This window comes from Pagrus pagrus (assembly GCF_965226575.1).
Source record: "Pagrus pagrus genome assembly, chromosome: 12".
Classification (NCBI taxonomy): Eukaryota; Metazoa; Chordata; class Actinopteri; order Spariformes; family Sparidae; genus Pagrus; species Pagrus pagrus.
In genome coordinates this window covers 14,652,920-14,676,533 of record NC_140196.1, presented here as the reverse complement: position 1 = coordinate 14,676,533, position 23,614 = coordinate 14,652,920, and the positions used below count along the sequence as shown (strand labels likewise).

General features: G+C 41.1%; 2 protein-coding genes across 11 annotated transcripts in view; one reads left to right on the top strand and one right to left on the bottom strand.

The window, feature by feature from the left end:
* Positions 1 to 2,999: 2,999 nt before the first annotated feature.
* Positions 3,000 to 9,206, bottom strand: LOC311266665 (uncharacterized protein; the record flags this gene model as incomplete). 6 transcript variants are annotated; one of them, XM_084369145.1, is made up of 5 exons in its annotated part: positions 3,000 to 3,228; positions 3,352 to 3,435; positions 3,520 to 3,670; positions 5,073 to 5,144; positions 5,283 to 5,369. In XM_084369145.1, the coding sequence occupies 3 exons, from the start codon at positions 3,649 to 3,651 to the stop codon at positions 3,160 to 3,162; spliced, it is 285 nt and encodes a 94-aa protein (XP_084225271.1). In that variant the 3' UTR covers positions 3,000 to 3,159. The 6 variants fall into 6 exon arrangements, 5 of the variants coding, with proteins under 5 accessions (XP_084225271.1, XP_084225270.1, XP_084225273.1 ...); XM_084369144.1 differs by having other exon boundaries at positions 5,105 to 5,144; XR_014623754.1 differs by lacking the exon at positions 5,283 to 5,369 and having other exon boundaries at positions 5,105 to 5,192.
* The window catches only part of myripa (myosin VIIA and Rab interacting protein a), a 31,169-nt gene continuing 13,180 nt past the window's right edge, over positions 5,626 to 23,614 (top strand). For all 5 annotated transcript variants that reach the window (XR_014623753.1, XM_084369140.1, XM_084369139.1 and 2 more), the window contains exons 1-5: positions 5,626 to 5,741; positions 6,074 to 6,247; positions 7,076 to 7,247; positions 17,247 to 17,468; positions 20,962 to 21,098. Coding sequence is in view for 4 of the 5 variants with exons in the window: in XM_084369140.1 (XP_084225266.1) it covers positions 7,114 to 7,247; positions 17,247 to 17,468; positions 20,962 to 21,098 (493 nt within the window). In the remaining variant the exon portion in view is untranslated. The remainder of the gene's footprint in view (positions 5,742 to 6,073; positions 6,248 to 7,075; positions 7,248 to 17,246; positions 17,469 to 20,961; positions 21,099 to 23,614) is intronic.

Genomic DNA, 23,614 nt, shown 5'->3' with positions numbered 1-23,614 from the left:
CCTGCTCATCACAGCCTTCACTGCTACTGATGCAGCCGCTCTGGTGGAAGATAATCAACAACAACCACGACGACGACTGCGTCCTTATCTGGTAAGAAGACCCACTGCTGGTCTCTGACTGAAGAAGGTGGTTTTCTGTTGATTAAATGCTTTATTTGTTCACTCTGTATTGTAGGGACGACGCCCGGCAGTGAAACGCAGATGTTGGCTGGGCTGTTGGAGAAGACCAGGGGGATGCAACCTTTTTGGCAAAAAAATATGAGGTTGCTGCTTAAGTTTGAGTGAAATTCAATTCTCAATGTGCTCATCACTTGATGACAGCTGTATGAGTTTGTTGTTGTTTAAATTAAAGTATCTTTCTCTGTGTCTTCAACCCTTTAGACCAATGACCAACTGATAAAACAGCTTAAGGAAATAAAGAGCATCTTGCAGTAACATGATGGGAACAGACGCTTTCACGGCTGCATTCAAATGACAGAAGTTCAAAACAAGCTTTTCCAGGTCTGCCATGCTACATAGTGGAGTGGAGATGAATACGCTGTATGCTCAAGTGCTTATGTAATGTGCAATAATTTGATTATTAACTGAATAAAAGATTTCTAATCAGATATTGTGTATGGTTTTCTGCTTGGCACACAAACAGGATCTCTGACAGCTGATGTCTCATCCCTCAGGTTATTTCCTCTGCCTCGAACTGTAAATGTGTTGGATGACATCAAAGTTTCTGTTTCAGGTTTAACAATATGTTTCTACCATCACCCTGGTCTTTAGAGTGGAACTGTGTAGTTTTGGAAAAGAAATTCAAACTTGGGATTTTAATATACACAATATGAATTAGGTAATAATACAAACTCAGATTTTTAAAATTTTTTTTACACTTTTGGTGGTACTGGCAGTAAGTTGCTTACAGGTCAGCCCCACCTACATAAAAATATAAACAAAAAACATGTAAATCTAGGGGGAATGCCCAATGTCCACTACTTGGACAATAAATCAATAAACTAATGTCTCTTCCAGGTATAACAAACAAATGCCTCCTACAAGCCCCAGGGAAATAAAATGGTAAACTGAAGGTGTATATGGGCTTGGGTATCAAGGGGTTCCCAAATAAACCCAGTTTCCTCACTAGAATGATGTGGAGCAGCCAAGAAAACAAAATAGGGCATAAACAGACCAGAGTTTCTGGCTGGCGCTCTACAGGGAATGAGGTTCTCAATGGTCAGGGACAGATTCAGACTGAGGGTGAGAGCCACCTGTGTGCCCTTCCCCACCTCTTTTAACCCTCCACAAAAAGGGTGTCATCACACCATGTTTGGCTGGGAGGGAAATGTCCCAAGCTGCTTCCACTCTTCAATAAGGAGGCAGGGTTTAATCTCCTCACCCTGTGCACAGGTGATCTGAATCCCCTGCACAATCAGCAGTCTTCTGAATGAAAGTCCTCTCCTTGTTATAACTCTCCTCCCTCCCTACCTCGACTTGTGGTTCTTTAGACTACTACAGCTGTTATACCTAATTAAGCCACTAGAGGGCGCTGCCTAACAGGAAGCAGAACTATGGGTCGTTTTGACCTGCTTGCTTTTTCAACAAATATGGCCGTTTCCCTAAGGAGGGCGCCCTGGATGTGGTTGTATCAGGGTGGCAGCGGTCCCCCCTGGCCACCCCTCAGGGGCACCACTGTCTGGAGTGCACACTTACTGTATGCCCTCACTTAAAATGACATCAGGAGAAATTAGCCATCATCATCATCATGCTCTCCCAGAAAAAAAAAAAATTTTGCACGATGTGTAACAGTGGGAGAATATTTGGCAAACATGATCCACACACACTCCAGTTAGCACACATTTAATGTGACAGCCTTTATCGTAACAAAAATACAACAGAAAGGCAAGCTTTACAAGCTTTAAGGTTTCAGACAACATCTGCTGGTGGTCGCGGTCAACGTCCTCCACCTCCGGCATCTTCTTGACCCCGACAACCAGCAGCCTTAAAATATCCCGTTGATTTGGGAATCTTCGCTAATCGTTCTCTGTCCCTTTTTTCTTTCTCCTGCTGCACTTTTCGCTTCTGTGCCCCGCTGGGTTTTTTGTCAGACATTTTGCCGCTGCAAAATTTTGGTTGGCAGGTAATGGCCAGTGATGTAGGTAGGTCAAATCAAATCGATGAGCTTGATTGGATGAGGTGACCCATGTCTGCCCAATCAATGCTGTGTTGTTTGTTTATTACCCCATGGACCAATATAGGTCAATGAATTTTTCCTTTAAAGTGTATTTAAATTTCTAAAAAAATAATCTGACCAATTCAAGGACCCCTCCACACGTGGGGCCCCTAGGCTGCAGCCTAGGGAAACCTGTGCATTAATCCGCATGTGCACGACACAACATGTTTGCAGAGATCTTTAATTCTTCTGTCCTGTTTCCTTCATTGATAAATTATTCAGGAACAGACATTTAATGAGAAATAGAGCGGAAATAAATGAATCACTCTGGAAGCAACAAACAAATTCCTGGAGAAAGAGTAAAGAGCAACACCTCCTGCTACACATCTGAGTGTGTAAAGACAAAATCACCAACTTTTTTTTAACCAAAAATCAAATACCAAGAATTTACACCCTCTCAGACCAAATTTTCTTCTATTGCTCAGGGGTCTCAAAAATGATAAAGTCTTTTTGCATTTTCTTCAAAAGTTTAAAGGTGCACTATGTAGATTTGGAGAAGAAATTCTAATCAGAAGAAAAAGATCTTTATTGATTGATTTTCATGCCTAAACAAACTCTTCGTTTTCATTGCTGAATAAAGAAACTGACCTTAAAGGACAACACAGGTTCATACTGTTTTACTTTGTAGCTAGAAAGGTAGCAGAGTTTACCAAATATAAACAAACAGTGTTCTGGGGAATATTTCTGAGTTTGTATGATTACCCCATTAATACTAAAATTCTGAGTTTCCTTCTACATAGTACAGAAACATATTGTTAAGCCAAGCAGAAAACCATACACGATATCTGATTAGAAATCTTTTATTTAGTAAAATATCAAATTACTGCACATTACATGAGCACTTGAGCATACAGTATATTCATCTCCACTCCTTTACGTAGCATGGCGGCTGTGGAAAAGCTTGTTTTTCAGATGCAGCAGTGAAGGAGGCTGTTCCCATCGTGTTACTGTAAGGGGCCCTTCGTTTCTTTAGGCTTTAAACTGAACTGAGGGGGTGGCAGTTCGGGCTTGGGCTAAAGGGTTAGAGACAGAGAGAGAGAGAGATACACTTTAATTTAAACAACAAACTCATAAACCAACTGTCATCAACCTTTTAAGATATCACCATTTCACTCAAACTTAAGCAACAACCCTACCTTTACTCTGCCAAAAATGTTGCATCCCCCTCGTCTTTTCCAACAGCCCATCCAAAATCTGCGTTTCACTGCCGGGCGTCGTCCCTACACAACAAAGTGAACAAATAAAGCATTAAATCCACAGAAAACCACCTTCTTCAGTCAGAGACCAGCAGTGGGTCTTCTTACCAGATTAGGACGCAGTCGTCGTCGTGGTTGTCGTTGATTATCTTCCACCAGAGCGGCTGCATCAGTAGCAGTGAAGGCTGTGATGAGCAGGAAAGACAGACACAACAGGACCAGCAGCACACCTTTCTCCATGGCTGATGAATTAAAGAGTCTGACACACACACACAGGTCTTAATATACTGAGTGCCAGCCAACCACAGAAGAGGGAGCAACAGCATACCAACACTTTACATCATCAGAGAGACGTCAGGGAAAAGTTTAATGAGCCAGACCTTCACAGAAACATAAGGTTTTAGCACAAAAGGTAAATGAGACAACATGTTCTCCACTTTCTTGAAATGATGTAACTAACATGACTGTTCAATGTCACAGTTTTAAATGTGTTTTTTTCCAGCATACGAAGTGTGAGTGCATGGATCTGAACATGTGTTAGAGGCTTGGCATCGAGGAAATTGCACCAACAACCGCTTTTATTGTAAAATAAGGAGGAAGAACCACTGAAATGAATGAATGAGTGAAATGAAGAAACACCGAAAAATACATTTACCCAACCATCCTGTGTTTTGAAATCAATCACAGTAACAAGAAGCAGAAATAGGGGTGATTTTCCATGCAGCCACAGTGTCTCACATCAGCAAGTTTTACACTGAACATGACACAACAGCAGAGCAGAGTTCTGCTTCACCTGCAGAAAGTCACTAAGAGACACAAAACAAACAAAAACAGACACAAAACAACCCTTTACTTGTCCCGCAAATGGGGAAATTTCTTTGTTACAGCAGCCAAAGGTCAGGAATATTACAATAAACAATAATACAAATAAAAACAATGCATTTACAATATGAACAGTATAATTATACACAGTGTGGGCAGTGTACTTTTATTTACAATATAATAAATATGGGTATAAAAATTGTCCAGTTAGTGCAACCAAAGTGAGAATGAAGATATGGAATATGTGTACAGTTTGAGTTTAGAGTAAATGAACACAGTTTATGTTACATTTTACTGTCACCATGTAAGGGTTTTTTGATGGAGGGTCTAAGGAAAGATGTTGTCCTGTACGTTACCGTATGTGAGCTCTGACACAGACTTTTACCAGTCTGCACTCTCTCATGTTAGTGTGTTGGAATTGAAGTTATTGCACCACCAACCAGTTCCTACAAAATAATGGGCAGGCATCACCAAAAGGAAAGAAAAGAAAAGAAAAGAAAAGAAAAGAAGACTGTCCTCCTTGTCTACTCCTTCACAGTCCCTCTGAACACATATGGCATATCTACTTCTACTCTTTCACCGAACTTTTCACCAATATTTTTAAGATGACATCGGTACAATTTCCAGCCGTGTTTGTGGAGACAAAAATTGGATATTTAAGTCAAAACACAACCTTTTCCTCACCCTGACCAGGTGTTTTTGTGCCTTAACCTAACCAGAGCACAAGCACAGCGTTGTCAAAACATAAAGAGAAAACTGAACCTAAAGACTCGTAAAGTTGCAACATAAAAAGTTTAAAATGTCAAAGTATCTGTGGAGTGCAGGCTGTAATACTCCACCTGCCCACTAGTTGCCCTCAGCGGGCACACACCTGCTCCTCGTTGTCCCGTCAGTCTCAGCTCTGCTCCAGACTACACAAACACAACAACGTGTTTTTTCTTCCACTGCTTCTGTATGACACCACATGTCCCTGTCTTCAGTTGGGGCTGTTTTTGTGACACTGACGGTTTAAAATCTACATGTGGGTCAACACGTGCGCATTTACGCACCTAAGACGTGTCCGAGAAATTAATCTTTTCTTCACGCTCCTAAAAACAAAAAGATAAATCCTCCACACACCGCGATTTATGTCGCACAAATAATCGTGTTTCTCTAAAGTTTCCAGAAGCTTCATCACTTCCATGTCGCCTTGTGTCCGGCAGAGAATTGGAAGTAGATCCTCTGAGAGCCTGATCCTGGTTTTCTCCCACAAACCGGGACTGGCTGCAGCAGCAGGGATCAGACCTGCAGGGAAACTTCTGCTCAACTTCTGAAGCGGAGAAAACTGCTGTTAAAGATGTTTTGAAGAGCGTTAAGAAAACTCATTTCGACTTTTTATTCGACAGATTTTTGGCGACGCACATTATTCACACGAGGAACACTAAAAGGACATCAGGAGGGTTTCTCCCCCTCTGTCTCTGCTGTGGAGGCGCGCTGGTGGTCAGTTTCACCAACAGACTCAGATGTCGGTGAGTTTTAAGTTTGTTTGTGATTTTTAGAACATAAAAAAATGCAAAATCTCTTTTTTGAAATTACATTTATACAGTTTTTTGACAGCAGCCTGCAAAAAAATCATTACTTTTACTAGATCATTTGCTCTAAACGTGTCTGATCACTCATGTTAGAATAAACTTTAATTTGTGGTGTTTATTCCATTTTAACTAAATTAGGTCACAGGATTGAAAGCATAAACAGCTAAAGAGCACTGGTGCTGGGTGATAATATGGGTCTATTGCTTGAGGTGACTTATATCGGTAAAGTCCTGACAGCTCTCCTCTTTATTAAAATCTTCTCTACCCAGGAGCTGCTCATCCTCACCGACTCACTGCAGATCTGCTGACCTGATCTGCTGTCATGGTGGCCTCAGTCACAGAGAAGTGGGCCTGGACTTCATGTCTGAGTAGATTTCCTCCTCAGGAATGCTGATGGAGAAAACCCAAATCCTGCTCGGTGTTAATACCCCTGATTTACTCGTGTAAGTGGCTTGTAGGACGTCAAAATAAGGAGTTTGAAGTGCTTATGGACACAGTTCTGTGCTCTGTAGTGTAAAGCAGGAGGCTGTGTGAGCTGCAAGGTTAGATGTGTATAATACAGTTTCATTCAACAGATGTGGTTCAGATGGTGGTCAGATGACAGCATTGCCCTATTTTCTTTCAGAGCTTTTCATCGATACAAACATTATCATTACATGTCTCAGTGGTGAAAGTGAATTACTGGATAATTATTCCACAAAAACATACTCCTACTGCCTCACAGCACAGGCTAGAGAGTCAGGGTAGACGGATAATCAGGGCTAATCAGTGTGGTGATTTATTTCTGTTAGATTGACAATAAAATAAACTTAAAAATGAGCTACTTTGGCTCCGATGCATCATCCTGTCACTCAGTGTCGCACCTACGACAACATCTGATTGGTAACACGTCACAAGTAACGGCCTATAAATACTGAATAATCAGAATCTGTAAAGTAACTAGTAACTAAATGTGTCAAATAAATGTAGTGGAGAGGAAGAATAAAGTAGCAGAAAATGGAAATACTCAGCTGTACTTGAGTAAAGATGAATATTGATCCCAATTATCAGTTTTCAGTCTCCTTGATGAGCCGTATCAGTCGACCCTGCTATACAGCAGTGAAATACATGTAGTTTCTTAAAGGTCATAGCTCATGAGTGGTGTTTGAATTGCATGACAAGAGAAAATGCACTCACTTGTCAGACCTCTGTAGTTCAGGACACACATTTCTGTCATTTCCTGCTCTGATTTGTATTATTTTGTGATTAATGTATATGTTTCTCTCCTTCAGATGATCAGAACGAGCTGATTGTTTGGTCGGAGGGGTCGATGACAGCCGGAGGTGTGTCAGCGATGGGCCGTAAGTTAGATCTGTCCGGACTGACGGACAACGAGGCGGAGCACGTGCTGCAGGTGGTGCAGAGGGACATGAGGCTACGCAAGAACGAGGAGGAGCGCCTCAGGTCGGTTCTGATGACACCTCATGTTCACTTCCCTTCACTTACTTGGTTCTTTACATATTCATGGAGTGACTCATTCGATTATGATTACTCACCCTGATAACACGTGACACTGAAAGTCTATATTTAATCTGGTAAATATTTTTACTTTGGTGTGGATCTGGATAAAGGGACAGATCCAGGGAGTTTCTCAGCGTTTTTGTTCATTTCTCAGGGAATAATCCACAGCGGTCAGGCGTATTTAGGTGGCTGGTATCTATGAGTGAGTGCAATTTGATGTGGATCCAAGATCTGGTGAGCTTAGATTCTGGTTAAGCCGTTATTGGTGATACAGCGTTATGAAGTTTGATATTAGATTAATCTTGATTGATTAAAGGGGATTGTTGATTGTTGTTGATTGTAGGTATGCACTCTGAAAACTGAAAACAGCGTCCTGCTGAAACTCACTGTAAGATCAGTAACAGTGAGGGGATCACATTGTGATTTACAGTCGAGACATTTTCAGACCTCTGTGGGTATTTTCCATCCTGCCTCTTTGCTCCGAAGTGTTTCCTCAACACACTGGACAGGAAGCGACCTCCCTTTCCTGTTGCACGCAGACCAGCTTGCTCAAAACTTCCACCCTCCCTTCAGAGCCCAAACACAATACGTATGAGCACAGAGACAGAGTAGTATGCTAATTGGGCGTGTTTGAACTGAGTCTCTTTGGTCTAAATATGAGTGGGGTACATAATGGGAGGAAATGATTTGTCTGCTTGTAAGTGAGTAAGAATAACATGGTTATCTCATTTGTTTCGGACTCCTTTATCTTGCTCCTTGTGTTTTTATTCCCACACACAACATTATTCTAGAAAGGCTTTTAGTAATCTAAGAATTCAATCAAAAGATACGAATTGGCCCTCACATGCAAGATTAACTTAATAGCTGTGAATTCCTGAAGATTTCAAGAAAGAGGAATGTCTTAATGTGGAATCTGGCTCGAGCCTTGTTTACTACATGACACACACTGTTTGTTGTGTTGTTGTTTAGGGTTTTTGCGGTGGAGGTTTATATATACAGTGATATTTGTTGTAATGACAGAAGCTCTCAACAACAGTGATACATTCTGTGATGAAGTAATAGTAGTTGCAGTCCCGTGTAAAGTCTGTTTTCACTCATTCACAGTCATCAGGATGCACATGGATGACGCGACACACACGGTACTGTTCCACTGACAGACTGGTGGCGGTAATGTGTCTAGAATAACAACAATGCACCATAACATTCATTTTTAAACTGTCCACAATGAGTACAAATCAGGAGTACAATGCAGACCAGTGGATCTTTACAAATCCTGCCGCCTACATTACCCACAATGCAACTTATCCAGTGAGTGACGTCACTGGAGGTGATTTATCAGATTACATGCAGCTTCCTCTGGAGCCACAAAAGGCTTCCCACAACTTTTTCCACATATGCAGTCGTGCTCCTGTAAACACACTTTAATGTGTAAAATTGGTGGAGGCACCCTTTAAATGTCCTTGTGATTAATGTGGAGAGCGTTCTACTTTCTCTAACTCTAATTGTGGCAAGCAAGGTGCTTAATTACAGATAATCTTGTTGTTGTTTACTGCACCGGGTCTGACATTTGGCTCACAGGAGGACATTTTTAAACACATTCGTACTGATTTCTTTAATAGGGATGAAACTTATGTTTAACCTGCTAAATAACGTCAGACACATCCACACCAGCTCACTTCTTCAGCAGAAGCACATTAGCAGATAAGGTCACGTACCATCTTCAGTTATCGCATCCTCACTCCTCCGGTTGTTAAGTGTGCTCTGACTTCGTGCACCCTGCCTTCAATTCCTGCACCGTCGACCCCCCTGAGATGAAATCCAGCAGCCTCACTGACAGTCAATGACTGATAGATGGTGGAGTATAGGGAAGTAATCAGTGTCCAGAGTCGAAGTGCAGAAAGGAATACAGATCAGGTCAGTATATTGCTGAATACTGCTGCTGGTTCTTGTGTCTTTGCCTTCCTTAAGTTATCTATGATTTCTGATCTGGACTGAGTGGTGGGTGACACTTTCCATCAATCGGGCACATATTAAAGCAGGGATGCGATAGAGGGCCATACTGACTGACAAAATATAAGCGAAGGGCCACAAATTGGGCAGTTGAATGGAGACAGACTGATGTTTTTGGACTGACCTTTGTTGTCTGGGCAGAGCATGCCAGCTGCCTCCATCATGTAGTCTTTCAGAAATGCACCATCAGAGAAAGGCTTGCTCTGTTTCAGGAGCTTCTATGACAGCACTCAGCTAACTTTCGTTGTTGATTCTTGGACGGTCGACTGCTTTGTAAAAATATTTTGCCTAGCGATGAAGCTGGAACGCAGTTTCAGGGCTTTTTCTTGTCTTTCCTGCAACGACAAGTTTACGGCATAATTAGGATGCTTGGTCGAAAAAAAATGTCTTTTAATGTTGTGTTTCTTGAACACTGATACATACTGCCTGTGAACCAACACGCTGAAGAAGCACCTTAATGAAGCATTAAGGCCTAAATATGCCTCTGTCTTGACAACCACTATTGTTACTTGTCAGTTAAGGTGAGTGAGCAAAAGTCAACTTGAGGCCTATTGTCCAATCCAAATGCAGACATCGCTCTCTGTTGGAATCAAGCTAATTAGCAATGCAGACTCACTGTAGTCGTGTAGTCGATGTGTGTATTAAAGGATAGTATGTGGTGTGAAGTTTCAGCTTTGCAGGAAAACAGCATTGCAGCATTCTCCTAGACAACTGAAGTAGATGGGGACTTGTTTTAAAACGTAAAAAAAAAACGAAAATAAAACACAATTGCTCCATACAGCTCATCCTGCGCAATTAAATTCTCCCAAAGCACCGAGATCCCAAATTGATTTGTAAAAACGTTATTTACTCTCTTGACGTGCGGTCACCTTCAGATGAGCTGCATGCTAACGCTTTTAGCTTAGTAGCTACAGTTTAAGGGTGTAAATAACATCTTTTCAATTAATTTGGTTCTTTGGAGTAATGCAGACTTAAATTATACAGCACAAGCTGTATGGAGCCATTTTAAGTGTTTTTTTTCTGTTTTTTAAGTCCACATCTACTTCAGTCGTTTAGGAGAATGATGTCATCCTGAGACGTTTCTTCAAAAAATAGCTCAGGATGAAGTTAGCAAGATTCATGTGGGTTATTATAACAGCTGAAAACGTGTCCCGAACACCCTCAAGTTTTGAAAAAAATGTAGTGGTTATCGCCTAAATATGTATATTTTCAGTACGAGGAGACATTGCCAAACACTGTCATGTCTTTTTTATTTCTGTAGAGTGAAAAATGAGGGAGCAAGAGCGAGAGACAAAACCGGTGCAGTCTGCTGTCCTCCAGAAATTTAGGCTCAAACTTAACATTACGGCTTATGGGGGAGTTGCTGGAGTTCTTGTCGCTCTAGGGCTTCTACAGCCAAAAGTTTAAATCGCACATCTGAAATAAGATGATCATATGAAAGCCAACAAGATTTCCTACATTTCTATGTATATATTGTCTATGTGAAGTAAAAGCTGTGGGACCCAAATCAAGATGAAGAGAGTTTTTTCTGAAGTTTTTGCAGCTGCTCTCCACTCTAGCGATGATGTCACCCACTCTAGCTCACGCAATACACACCCATTATAAGACCGGAACACATCCGTACGGAATCAACGTAACGTAGAACAGAGTGGCAGAGAGTCAGAGGTGGTATATTTTAAATTCATTTAATTCATAATTTCATAAATATAATACATAGGATCAAAATAACACCATGGATAGTGACAGACCATTGGGTACAACACATTTATATACACTATACAATTTCAGTACATTCACCTTGTGGGCAAAACAGTTTTTTGTCATTTCACAATTCATAGTTTACATAAACATAAAAATGACACCATATTTGGATAGAGGACAGTGAGATGAATACAATGGTACATAAAGTTTGACAAAATTCCTATCAGGGGCTGGCCAGTAAGGGAAAGACCCTGTAAAAAAAAAAAAGTGCATTAAGGAATTAACTTAGGTTAACAGAATTTGTGCCAGGAAGAGCAGAGCCTATATAAGGGAGGAGCACCACACAAGATATCTGTTGCTTACTTGGCTCTAGTAGTGCTTGCAACCCAGACCATTGCAACTCCTGTAGCCTCCCTGTGTCCCAGAGACCTACAGACAGACAAAACACATTTAAAACTTAAAAAAAAACAACATATTACACTTCTCAACAAAATACACTCACCCACACTTCAAACACACAACACACACACACACACTCACATCATTGAGTACTTAATACACCACAAAAAACAAAAAAATGGCCACAAACCTTGATGAACTGGAGATCGAGGAGTATAACAGGGCTGAGAGCTATCTCGGCCAGCAGCCCTCCTGCCTGGATGAGCCCAAGGACGAACTCCATGATGTGGGCATGGTTAACAGCTCTTCCCTGCTGGACTCGTTCCACTCGTTTGATGATGTGCAGCATTTTTTAAATGCTGACACATGTACACCTTTTCACTCCACCACCATCTCCTATCCTCATGTGTACCTGACTTACAAGTACGATGTGGATGGAGTGGTGTTGGAGTTTGAAAGGGTAAGAGGGTTGGTGGCTGGATTTCACCATCTAATGTTGCCAGTGTTTTGCACTGGCAACATGAGGTCCCACTACAGCATGCTGAAGAAGCATGAGCGGTTGTCGGAGTACACCGATGACGGACTCAAGGCTTTCAGGAATGTTGTAGGTGTCACTGTGGCATATGCTGATGGAGGCCATCAGCTGTGTCTGACAGCAGTGCCAAGTGACACGAAGCATCCCGACACCCGACTCTTCACCAAGATGCTTTATGACACCTATGCGGCCGAACTTCTCAGTGAGGTCACCATGGAGTTCAGAAGGCGTCTTGGTGATTTGTCGAAAAAGGACATGGCAAGGCTGACGGTCCAAAAGCAGCCTACGTACGACACGGCTAAATACCATGTCCTGAACCAGGACATGGTATTTATCCTTGACCTGCTGGACAAGGCCATAGAACATGCCAACAAAGCATGCTACTTCCTTCAGGTGAAGGTGTTCCTCACACAATTTGGCCAAAAGGAACTGTCTCCACTAGAGGTGTCAGACTTGGCGGACCACAATTTTGTCAGGGCCTTGTCAGTTCACCTGGCATGCAGAGTGGCTGCCAGGGACCCTGACACACATACCATGCTCAGCAGATTTGGACTGCTCGAGCTGATTGGTGACGGTGGAGTGACCTTCTCCACACTGGGGATGCACGAAGCCGTCAACTTTCAGACCAGCCTCAAAAATGCTGAGCATGATATGTCGGAGGAGTTGAGGAATGTCCTTTCAAAAGAGGGCGTGCTCAATTTCTTGCAAATTTACAGTGACTCGCCCCACGCTTACTACTCATTACGTGTGTTATAACGCAGATACTAATCACACCTGTTTAGAGCCTGTCCATATTTAAAATAATCTGCATTCATGGTTTGAAGTATTCCAACGTAATCCTGTTTAAAGGATTAGTCCAGGTGTAGATTATCAGGCCGATATTCAGCATTTTTCCAATTTTCTGTTAGTTTGCCGATAAATTAATTAAAAAATGTGCTACTTTGGCTCTGATGCAGTCTCCTCTCACACAATGTCCCGCCCACAACAATATCTGATTGGTAACACGTCACAATTAACAACCCATAAACAATAAAATAATCTGAATCTGCAAAGTAACTAATAACTAAATATATCAAATGAATGTAGTGGAGAGGAAGAACAAAGTAGCAGAAAAAGGAAATACTCAAGTAAAGTACCTGAAAATGGTGCTTAAGAACAGTATTTGAGTAAATTGTTCACTCAGGTTTTCAGTTTCCTTGATTTCTAATAATCTGCATCAGTATCGGCCCTGAAAAAGCCACATCTGTCAATACCTAACTCAGACTTACACTTTTTGTGTGTTTGTACATATATTTTAATGGGTAAAGTTGTGTTTTATTTTCTACCTTCTTGAGTGTTGATTTTGTGATTTATTTCCTTGAGTAATTAAAGTATTAGCATCAAATGAAGTACTTAAAGTACTAGAAGTTAAAGTACTTATTGTGCAGAATGGCCCATTTCAGAATAACATTTATTATATTATTGAATTATAAGTAGCTTGTGAATGACACCAAGGGATCATATAAAGTTTTATCTTTATCCGTAATAAAGATTATGCATCATTATTTATTTGATTATATTTTGTGTAATTAGTCTGAATATAAATGTTCTTAATCTAATCGAGTAAAAAGTAGAATATGTGCCTGAAAAATGCACAAATACAGCAGATCTCACTGTGCCACAAACTAAAGTAACTAAGTAAACACCTCAAAAACCGGAGGATTTATTGTTGTATCAGATTGCATTTGTTTCAGCCAGGTGTCCCTGGTAACTGATTGTGTAAGCTGTGTGGTGTTCCCAAAAAAAAAGCTTTTGCGTTAGATTGAAGAAATGTGTGTCTGTCTGAGTATAAATGAATTACAAAATGTGGCGGACTGTGTTTGTCTCGTTCAGTCTTCCAGCAGAAAACCTCGTCCTCAAACAGCCACAGTTCACTGCCCCTGCACCTGACGATGTCTTGCGGATTGCTGGCATGTGTTTCTCTGCTGTAACACCCTCCCACACAGCGCGCGCACACACACACACACACACACACACACACACACACACACACACACACACACACACACACACACACAGCGCTTGGCACCTCCGGAGTGCACACACACATGCAGAGTGTAAGCGTGGATGATAATCCTGCCTGATTGGGAGAGGAAGTCTGTGGAGGAGAAGTTGTGTTCGGTGCGACAGGAAAATCAGTCCTGAAAGAAAACACAGAAAACAAACGATGAGACAGAAAAAAGACGTTTGACGTTGAATCCTCAAAATTATTTACCCGGATATGATTCATCAAACACTATTCTGAGTATTTTGTAAAACGTTCCAGGGTTTTACAGCAGCTATATTTTCTTACAAATGCGACAGTCATCTTCCTTAAAGAAAAAAACCCCCAGATCTTTTAAAATCTTTAAAGACGAAAAAAAATAAGCAGTTATCCATTCACAGAAATGTAAGTGCACATTAGTGGACGTCACATCAGCTTATCTCCAAGAAACAGACTTTTTGTGAGGATTATTGCAGCTGACACAGCTCGAGTCTCCCTGTTTGTTCTGTTCTCATGCCTGAAGCTGTAAAGCTCCTTTAGACGAGGCTGTGTGAGGACAGAGCTGCGCTTTAGATGAGCGAGCCACTGATGGACATGTGTGTCTCATGTCTCATCGATATTCAGACGACAAATAATGAATGACTGTTGTTGTAAGGTCCACTGTTTGCTTCTCAGCTGCAGTTTTGGGTCTACAATGGATGCTACTGTGTGTTTGTATTTTTCTCCTGCATGTTACTCCAATATGTTGCATCTTGCTGTGGCTGTGTGCCTTTGACCCTGCACAAATGTTTGTGTATGATCTGCTTCAGCGCTATTTATACCATCCAGTGAGCTTCAGTCATGCAGCGTGCTGCCGTAGAGAGAGGGCAGCCGGAGGGAGACTCTATGTGATGTGTCGAGCTCGAATGACTCGTACGCTGTCAATTTTAGAAGTTGACTTTAAAAAACTCAGGAAACCGATAAGCTCAGAGTTACCAAGTAGACCATTATATAAGCTTAAAAGTTTTAAAAACTTTATTTGGTCATTTTGAGGTAATCAGTTCCCTCGATTTTTAAAAAAAAAAATTTTAAGCGAAGTCGCTCTGTCAGATTTTACGGTTTAGTTCGTCCCTCAACAGTTTTGATAATCGTTCAGTTGTTCAGCTCATCTATTTAAGGAATAATGTAGTAAAGTTTCAGCTTCCCAAAAGTGAATTTTTGCTTACAGCATCTTTGGGTTTGGACAACTTTCTGAACAACATTTAAAGCAGCAATTTGTAAGATATGGACACAATTATAGTTGCATTTTTGATCACAGTGGAGAAGTGGAGCTCCATACCTACAAACATTACAGAATTGGGCAGTTTTGCAGTGTTTTAAGCTGAAGTTTTGGCTAAAATCAGCACAAAAGTGTCTCTAATATCTCTAATGTTTGCGTTGCGTAAACTGTCTATCACACTGATTCTACTTTTTATACCGAAGGAACTTATGCATTGTGTTGTTTTTATGTAGTGAAGTTGATGTTCACCTGCCCAGGGACAACAAATGAGAGACGTAAAGTGGTGAGTTTGCTACTTAGTCTAATAAATAAACAAAATAACAAAATAAACTCACAAATGTCAAGAAGGGAAATATTTTACACCTATTTTCCTTAACAAACAAAGAAAATACAACCGTACACCATCTGAATCCAAGTTTCTCTCTCTTACTGAAATAAGACGAGCTTAACTGCCTCATTAATCCTTCTTAAAACGCTTAATATTAACTCAACATAGAGTAGACAAAACTCACCAAAACAGTCTTGATTTGTTTGTGACCATTTTAATTCCACTTCAGGAGAGACTTCATGTTCCCTGCACATATTTTTACATGTGCATTTATCGGCATTTCAGACACAAGCAAAGATTCAGTATTGTGCTTGAAGCTCGTTATGGAGAAGCTAATTTTTTGCTTAAACTTTGATTCTCAAACTAAACTGAAGTCAACTTTGAAGCCCACAGTCTCTCTGTTGTTATCTTGCCTGTGTCCTCGTGTTGTCAGCCTCCATCAATCTCCAGCAGTAATCACCTATAAATGATTCAGTCACGGATGATGCTCCTGCAGGCCTGATGTGAAAATAATGGATTTTTTTGACACTTTCCTTCGGGCGCCGCTTACACCAGTTTCCATTCGTCTCTCTTCTGCCTCCATCCATCTTGTTTTTTAGGGGTTTTTTGCTGTAATTTCTTCTTCCGTCGTCTGGAAACTTCTGTTTCAGATGTGGTTTTTGAATGCAGGAAAACTTGCAGGATGTGCACATAAATGTTAAAGTTTTGCATTTAACAGGTGAATGTATGAGATCTGCAGTGACGACAATGTTTTGCTCTGCTAAAAATGTTAAAATACAACGGATTTTGAGATTATGAGCAAGTAGATATGAGAGATGTGGGAATAACACTACGTGAGAAAAACAAAACAAACAAAACAAAGCAGAAAAGACAGTGTAAACAACTGACAAATAGACGAACAAGCACATAAAAAATCACACACAACATGGCATGTTGAGGGTGTTGAAGGGTAGTTGAGCATGCGTGTTCAAAAGCAGGAAAAGGGGGAATTGCAATTAAAAACGTGGTAAATGATAGAAAAGAACAAACAGAGAGAATTAAAAAGGTCCAGAATAACTGATGAATACTCTGCCATGTGGAGCCACATAGACAGAGAAGCTGCTGCTGCTGTCGAGGAAACACACCGATGTATTATTCATCACAGCTTCCTCCTCTAACCTTTACATGAGCGCAGCAGGAGGCATTTAAATGAACGTGAAACGATGATCTGACATTCATGAACCAGATTTCCGTTATTTATTTATTTATTTATTTATTTATTTTTGACCACCCGGGGATTAATAATGTGCATCAGGGGAAATATTGCTGCTCTTTATAATCCTCATTCACCTTTTAAATGATGTTTATAAAATGATGAACTGACCGACTTTGTGGAAGCACTTTAATTTCTGCCCCATTTTCATTAAAGGATCAGCGTGACTGGCTGTGTGTTGACGTGCACTCCATGTCCTCGTCGTCAGAATCATCCTGTTTCACTCACGATTGTTGCTTTATCCACAGAGAGGAACTATATCGTCCCTGTCTCCTTCCACAGACTTACATATTCTGCATTTTCTCCTCTCATTTTGTACAACTCTCTCTCTCTCTCTCACTCATACACACACACACACACACACACACACACACACACACCCACACATCCCTGGTATCTTCCTCCCTCTGAGCATCCCTCCCCCTCCTCCCCACAGTGAACTGAAGCAGGAGCTGGACGAGGAGGGCAGTCGCTGCCTCCTGCTGTCACGGCAGAGTTGCTTCAACCGGCGCTGCTGCATCCGCTGCTGCTCGCCCTTCACCTTCCTGCTCAACCCCAAGCGCGAGTGCCGCGACTGCCACTACAACGTCTGCAAGGCCTGCCGGGTCTACAACAAGCGGGACAAAGCCTGGCTCTGCTCCTCCTGCCAGAAGAGCAGGTAAGGTCGGCGGTGGTGGAAGTGGTGGTGGTAGAGGGATTCAGAGTGTGTGTGTGTGTGCCAAGTACATGGGGCTAAGTTAAGGATGAGAGGCTGACGTCAAAGGTTGTTAAGGTCTTAACTCTGCTGCTGGAGAGATGGATTTAGCACTTATTACATACAACATAGTCAGTAAGATACAGTGCAGGATGAAGCTGCCGCTGGATGAAATATGACACAGAGAGAAGGACTTACAAGGCGGTAGTGTCGGAAGAAAAACTGTATGTAGAAAGACAATTTTCCACCTTTTCTTTCTTTTGCCGGGGTGTGTCATGTCAATATTTGGTGATTTTTATATTTTAACCACTAGCTCAGATGTGACATGTTTGTTTTATGATTTCATTGGATAGACTGGAAAATATGTGCAGTGATTGTGATCGTGATGTAGTGATTAAGACTGAACGATTTACATTTTCAATAGCTGACTTATTCTTTTGATAGGATAAGACACATTTACCCACTCATACACTGATGGCAGAGGCTGCCGTGCAATGTGCCAACTGCTCATCAGGAGCAATGTTGGGGTTCAGACATGCAGCCGGGGGAGCCGAGGATTCGAACCAGCGATTACTGGTCGACTCGCTCTACCTCCTGAGCCACAGCCGCCCCAGTGATGATAGCATTTGAAAATTAAAATTGCTGTCGTTAAAGAACAAAGTTGTGACAGATGTAGAGACCTTTTGTATTTCAACAAGGAACTTCCTGTTTTCATCAACCTTCGTGGCCATTCGGGCACAGATTTCTTAGTTTATGAGTTGCACCTTGAACGCACCACGAAGTCCCTGTCAGCACCCACACATTGAGGTACATAGCGATGTAGATTTAAAAGTTTAGGAGGTTTCTACTGAGGAAGTACATATGTTTAAAACAGCTCACAGGGTCATACCATGCCAAGTCACTTGGTGCCTCTCAGTTCATGTCATGGATTTTCTTGAAGAAAATCATGTTGAACCTTCTATTGAATTCATGAGACCGTGTAAAATCCTGTAGCTATACTATGATTTTTTTAAAGTTTGGCCCTCAGAGCTAAATTTCAGCATTTTTTCTCTGTGTATTTCTAAACATCCGAATCGCTTATTTTTCACTGTTCACAAATTTTGGTTCTGCGTCGTATTAATGTAGTTCTGTCACAGAAGTAGTGTGGTCCTGCATAAAAAAATGAGTGCCATAGATCTTAAATATAGCTTCAGAGCTGAAAACCCACTTTTTGGGTTTTATCGACTGTAGTCAGTTAATTTCCTTGAAACTTTTTTATGTGAAAGTGTTTAATCGTTGTATAAATATAAAATATTCAAAGATGTTATATTACTCCGTCATTTATAATTTTTTCTAACTTTTCACTGGCTGTGATGTTACATTCAGTGGTTTTATTTTACCAGTAGATATTTGTACTGTGTTGACTTCAAGGTTTTTTATCTGTCTGATGCCTATTGAGCCTGTTTTTCATCAGGTTCTGGATATTTACAAGTGAAAGCTTGTAATGGCTTCAAGGTTTTCTGCTGGGCAGTTTTTAGCAAATGATGCACAACGTGAGTAAACTGTATATGCTGCAGATGAATGCACATTATGTACTCTACAGCAGGTCAGTGTATGTCAGACTAAACACAAACTACAGTGCCAACGTTCATGGTTATAAAGGGACATGTCACCCAGTGCTAAAAGTACGACTCTTCGATGTGGTTTTATAGTTTTGAGACAGATTGGATGACCAGATGACTCAACTTACTTGCTGACTAATGATTCGATGATGGATCTTTTTTTAAATTGGTGTTGTTTGAATTAATATGATTTATTTGACTGCATCTCAAAAGTTGCGATTTCTGTCTCGTAACCCAGGAGGACTAGCTGACATCACGGCATAAGCTAATGGTGATGCTAATAAACCAATAACAATAAGTAAATTGTACTTAACCTTTAAACTACAGTAGGCATTATACAGTAGTGCATATTACAAATATTGTATACTGCAGAGACCCAAAGTTGTTTCTCTACACCCGCCTAGTCTGCTCTGGATGATGGGTGGCTGCAGATATCCCAGCAGGCTTTGGGCAGAAGGAGGGGGCAGTCGTCATAATAACAAACACCCACAGTGTGAGTAATTAAACCTGTCAAATCACCTGAGAACCTGCAGAAAGACGCACACAGACACAGGGACAACAAGCAAAATCCACACAGAAAGGATCGAACCAAGCACCTCTTAGTTTATATCATGACCTAAAATTAATGAGAAGAGTTGACGAGAGCTGGTTGTTAAACCTCCCTGACGGTCTCCTCCACCGGTCTGTCTGAGGAGACGCACAGACTGGACGAGGTGGGTCACACTCGAAGACTGTGTGTGCGTGTCACCTCCACCTCCTGTCAAAACACTCCCTGTACACACACTCACTCAGCCTCCTTCACACTCAGGCGCACAGTGAACAGATGGCAACTAATTTAGCATGCTGACATGAATATCTCTGCAGTGCCCCACAGCTGTCATTCCTCAACATTCAATTACATCCAACTTCATTTTAATCGTGAAAGTTGAAACGTGGAGGTGAGACACGAATCTGTCATTCATAAATTAGATCTACATGAAAACCCACTTTGATAACACACCTGTTAGATTAATAAAACATGACATGTGTTCAACTGACATGACTTTAAACACGAGACTCTGGATTCACTAGTTGATTTCTCACTGCGGTACAGATCTGAATCAGTCAAACAGACGGTAAACTTCTAAATTTAAAGCCTTTTCGTTTAAATGCAGTAGAAACAGTTATTTATCGTTTATTTGAAGTCATGTTTCTGTCCATCCGTCAGATGTATGTCCAATATTCACTGTCCTCTAAGCTCTGTTTTTGGTTTCCACCAGCTCCTGATTGAAATATATATCGCTTTAGCTGCTAAATGCTCCATTATGTTCACTAGCTTATTGCTAACTTTGTCAGTCCGCTGTTTGGTGCTGAGAAGGTCGTGTACACTCAGGTTTTCACAAATTTTCACTTCAAACGGCTCCCTCTCCAACTTGTGGCTGTGGGATGTAACTTTTAAGTGTTGAGCATACAGGATTTTATTCCTTCTGTTTAACTACCTTTAAAATATTCTACAGTTCCTGTAATAACAACAAAATAATGAAGCTGACAGAATAATTGTTGTATCCTGAAATAATGTCACGTATCCTGCTTTATCACTGCTATTATAATCCATACACTAACTCTAAAATGTCTCTAGGAAATAAGGTTGCAACATTATGAGATTTGCGCGGTACAATAACTCTCTCAGAAAATATCAAGCTTTCATGCTTCCTGTGCAAACCAACCGTCTCTGGAAGTATTTTATTATCTGGTATTAGCGTTACGAATGGCCATTAAGCAATTGAATTGGAGACCAGTGTGTTGACAAAGGATCACAGTCCGACACACATTGATAACACTTGTAAAGTTCAGGTCTGTCTGTGTGTCTCTCACAGGTTGTTGAAGACTCAGTCACTGGAGTGGTTCTACACGAACGTGAAGCAGCGCTTCAAGAGGTTTGGCAGCGCCAAGGTGCTGAAGACTCTTTACAGGAAGCACCTGGTGGAGCACAGCGCGCTTTCAGAGCTTACTGGTAAATCACTCTGCTCATCAGAGTTGCGGCTAAAACCTTTTAACTCTGGTGATGTGATTACTTTTACATTTTTTTATGTTCCGTCGACATTTAGGATCAACCTGCACCGACAGGTCTTGTCTGTGACTCACTTCAGATAAATAAGACATCTGAAAAGGTTCTGAAATCCTGAGTACGAGTCGTTCAGATCTTTTCTGTGAGTCTAATCCTCTATTGAATGCTGTAAACAGATTACTGTGGGGATGAATTTACACTCCTGAGAAGTGACAGTGTGGTTTTATCAGGAGGATATGTGTCTACCTAAACAAACTGTGTGTCATGGGATCACGTGATTTTTGCTGTTTCACACGTAGAACAGCAAGTTAGAGGGAGAGTGAAACAGGATTAAACTCCTGCTTGGCTTTCATCTCACATTACTTCAGCAGATTACTGTCGCTGCCTCCAGAATGCAAGTTTGTTTGCTTCCTGCATATAATCATTCGGTTGGAAATCAGGAATCATTGTTTTATTAGGATTTTATTACTCAATATACGAGCATGTGTGTGTGAGTCTTCGTCACTGTTGCTCTTATAGAAGGTTAACGTTCATCTGTCCGGCCCTGACTTTACTGTCTTGGTTCACTCTCACGGCTCTCGTGGTATGTTTTTTGGCCACTACAGGCAGCTGCTCATCTAGCGGTTATTTTCACAATTTATCATTTAGTCAATAAAATGTAAACAACATTTGAAAAACACTCGATCACTGTTTTGCCACATATTTTAAGTAATCGGTTAAACATCTCAGGCAATCTCTAAGCAAAAATGCGAAACGTTGGCTGGTCTCTGCTTTTTAAATTTTAGGATTTGCGGCTTTTATTTCTCATTCATGATGGTAAATGTTGGTTGGACAAAAAATCAGTTTGAAGACGTGTCTTTGGGCTCTGGTCATGAGCATTTTTCACAATTATTATAGCACACGGATTAAATTGGTAATGAAATCAACAATTAGTTGCAGCTTTACGTCACTGTATCCAGCAGGAGTGTTTCTTTAAGCAGGCTGACACAGTGTGTAGCCGCAGGTTTACAGGAGCTGTGCTGGAGGCAGCCACGCTGAACGTGTATTGGTAGTACTATGAAGTGTATTGAATAAGACTGCTCACCCAGCAGCATATGCTCCTGCATGTTGGTCTAGTGGAGGAGAGCATCTCCGGGTCATCAGTCCAGAGTGTGATCTGATTGAGCAGACAAGGGATTTCAGAGAATTATGAGGAGGGGTCGCTGCCTGCAGATGATGCACAGCTGTGACCCCTGTGGTCGGGTGACGGGCCACCGCTCAGCGTCTCACTCTGGTTCACATAGCCCTGTTTTCATTTTTAAGCTCACACGCGCACACAGAGTCTGTATCATGCATTTTAATTTGTTTATGACTGACCCGCACTGGAAATTCAGCGGTGTTTATTCAGCTGCCAAATCCAATCTGCATAGTCTGACTCATGGAAAGCCCCGCTGATGCTTTCTCTGCATAAGAATAATGCGAGCTGCATGAATTGCATCAGAATTAACACAGCTGACATTTGGGAAGTAATAGCTGAGGGTATAGGCATCATCTACTGTGCGGCAGTGAAACATTTCCCCCTCAAGACAGTGTCACAGTCCAGTGACACATCCCCCTCCAGAGAGTGAAGAAAATAACGAGTGAGGAGCAAAGAGAAAGGCAAGAGAGCACATACAGATATATTTATATTCAAAGTACAGACATTTAGAGCAATACAGAGAACAGCATTAAGTCAAGATGAAGCTAATCATAAGTACAAAAACAGAATTTAAGTCCTTTTTTATACCGTTCTCGTTTTTTCTTCCTTTATATTTGTGTTAAGACAAAACTCCAGGTGCAAGACGCTGAAAACTTGACTGATCGTAAGAAACTGTTATGGCACTCTCATACTTGGATACGTTTCTAAGTATTCTAGCCTAATACAAATACTGCGGTCTACAAATACATCCAACTCCCTCTAAATGGATGCTGCCATTGTTGAAGTCTGGACAGATGGATTTGCTCCAAGTTTACAAGAAGAAATTCCGACTTTGAGTTCCACTGAACGTTTTTCTACAAGGAAGTCGGACATTTTTGAGATCCTGCCAGTACACTAATTTTAGATTTCATACTAACCACATTCAGCATATTATTTTAGCTAATAAGCACCTGACACAAAAACAGATGAGGATGATGGGAATGTCTTGAGTTTTGAAGTTATTTGGTTAAAACCATGAACCAAAGTATTGGGCAAATTAATATTTTGACCTGATGATGGCGCTAGATTAAAAGTCAGAGGATCACCAGTGTTATTACTCGTCATCCTGAAGCCGACGTGTCTGTAGCAGTTTCAGTTAGAGTTCAACTCGGCCCACATCTGGACTTTTCAATTGCAAATGCGTCAAGTAGTTTGTCTCCTCTCATGACTTAAACTGCTATGATTGTGGCTCCTATTGGATTTATCCTGCCATGATATACATTATATTACACACTGCATTAGTATT